At 58.2% G+C, this 498-nt stretch overlaps 1 protein-coding gene across 1 annotated transcript; it reads left to right on the plus strand.

Moving 5' to 3' along the window:
• Nucleotides 1-10: 10 nt before the first annotated feature.
• On the plus strand, nucleotides 11-418 carry CSUI_008468 (uncharacterized protein). Its single transcript, XM_068068601.1, has one exon. The coding sequence runs from the start codon at nucleotides 112-114 to the stop codon at nucleotides 322-324; it is 213 nt and encodes a 70-aa protein (XP_067919428.1). The 5' UTR covers nucleotides 11-111; the 3' UTR covers nucleotides 325-418.
• The last annotated feature ends 80 nt before the right edge of the window (nucleotides 419-498 follow it).

Here is a 498-nt window from a genome sequence, read left to right on the forward strand (position 1 = left end):
GTGGTGACGGCTGCGGGAGTGACGCTTGCGGCGCTTACGGCGGCACGAAGGGGAGGAGCAAACCTAGGAGCAGTAGTTGGAATACTTATCGGCACGGCAACAGCAGTGACAATGCTACAACCGGTACCAACCGTCCGGCGGGAAGAGGCTGAACGGCCGGAAGAGACTCCTGCGCAACGCGAGATCCAAAGACAGATGGAAAACCTGTTGCCCGAGGTGCAAGAGCTCAGGATGCGACTGGAGCAGGAGGCCCAGCAGACACGGTCTCAGCAGTCCGAGGAATCCGAAGCAGCACCTCGTGCCCGTAAGACGAAGGAAGACTAAGCAACTAAGCAAGGCACGACACGTGACACAGGGGCGCTTCACAAGCCTCAGAATCCTGTTACCAAGGTTTGGCTAGAAGCCTCCAAACCCAAGGAGACCCAGGTTTGGGTGGAAGGTCTGCAGCATGCGACTGTACCCCAACGACGGGTCATGGTTGTGATATGCCCGCCAAAG

The sequence above is a fragment of the Cystoisospora suis genome, assembly GCF_002600585.1.
Source record: "Cystoisospora suis strain Wien I chromosome Unknown contig_4749, whole genome shotgun sequence".
NCBI lineage: Eukaryota > Apicomplexa > Conoidasida > Eucoccidiorida > Sarcocystidae > Cystoisospora > Cystoisospora suis.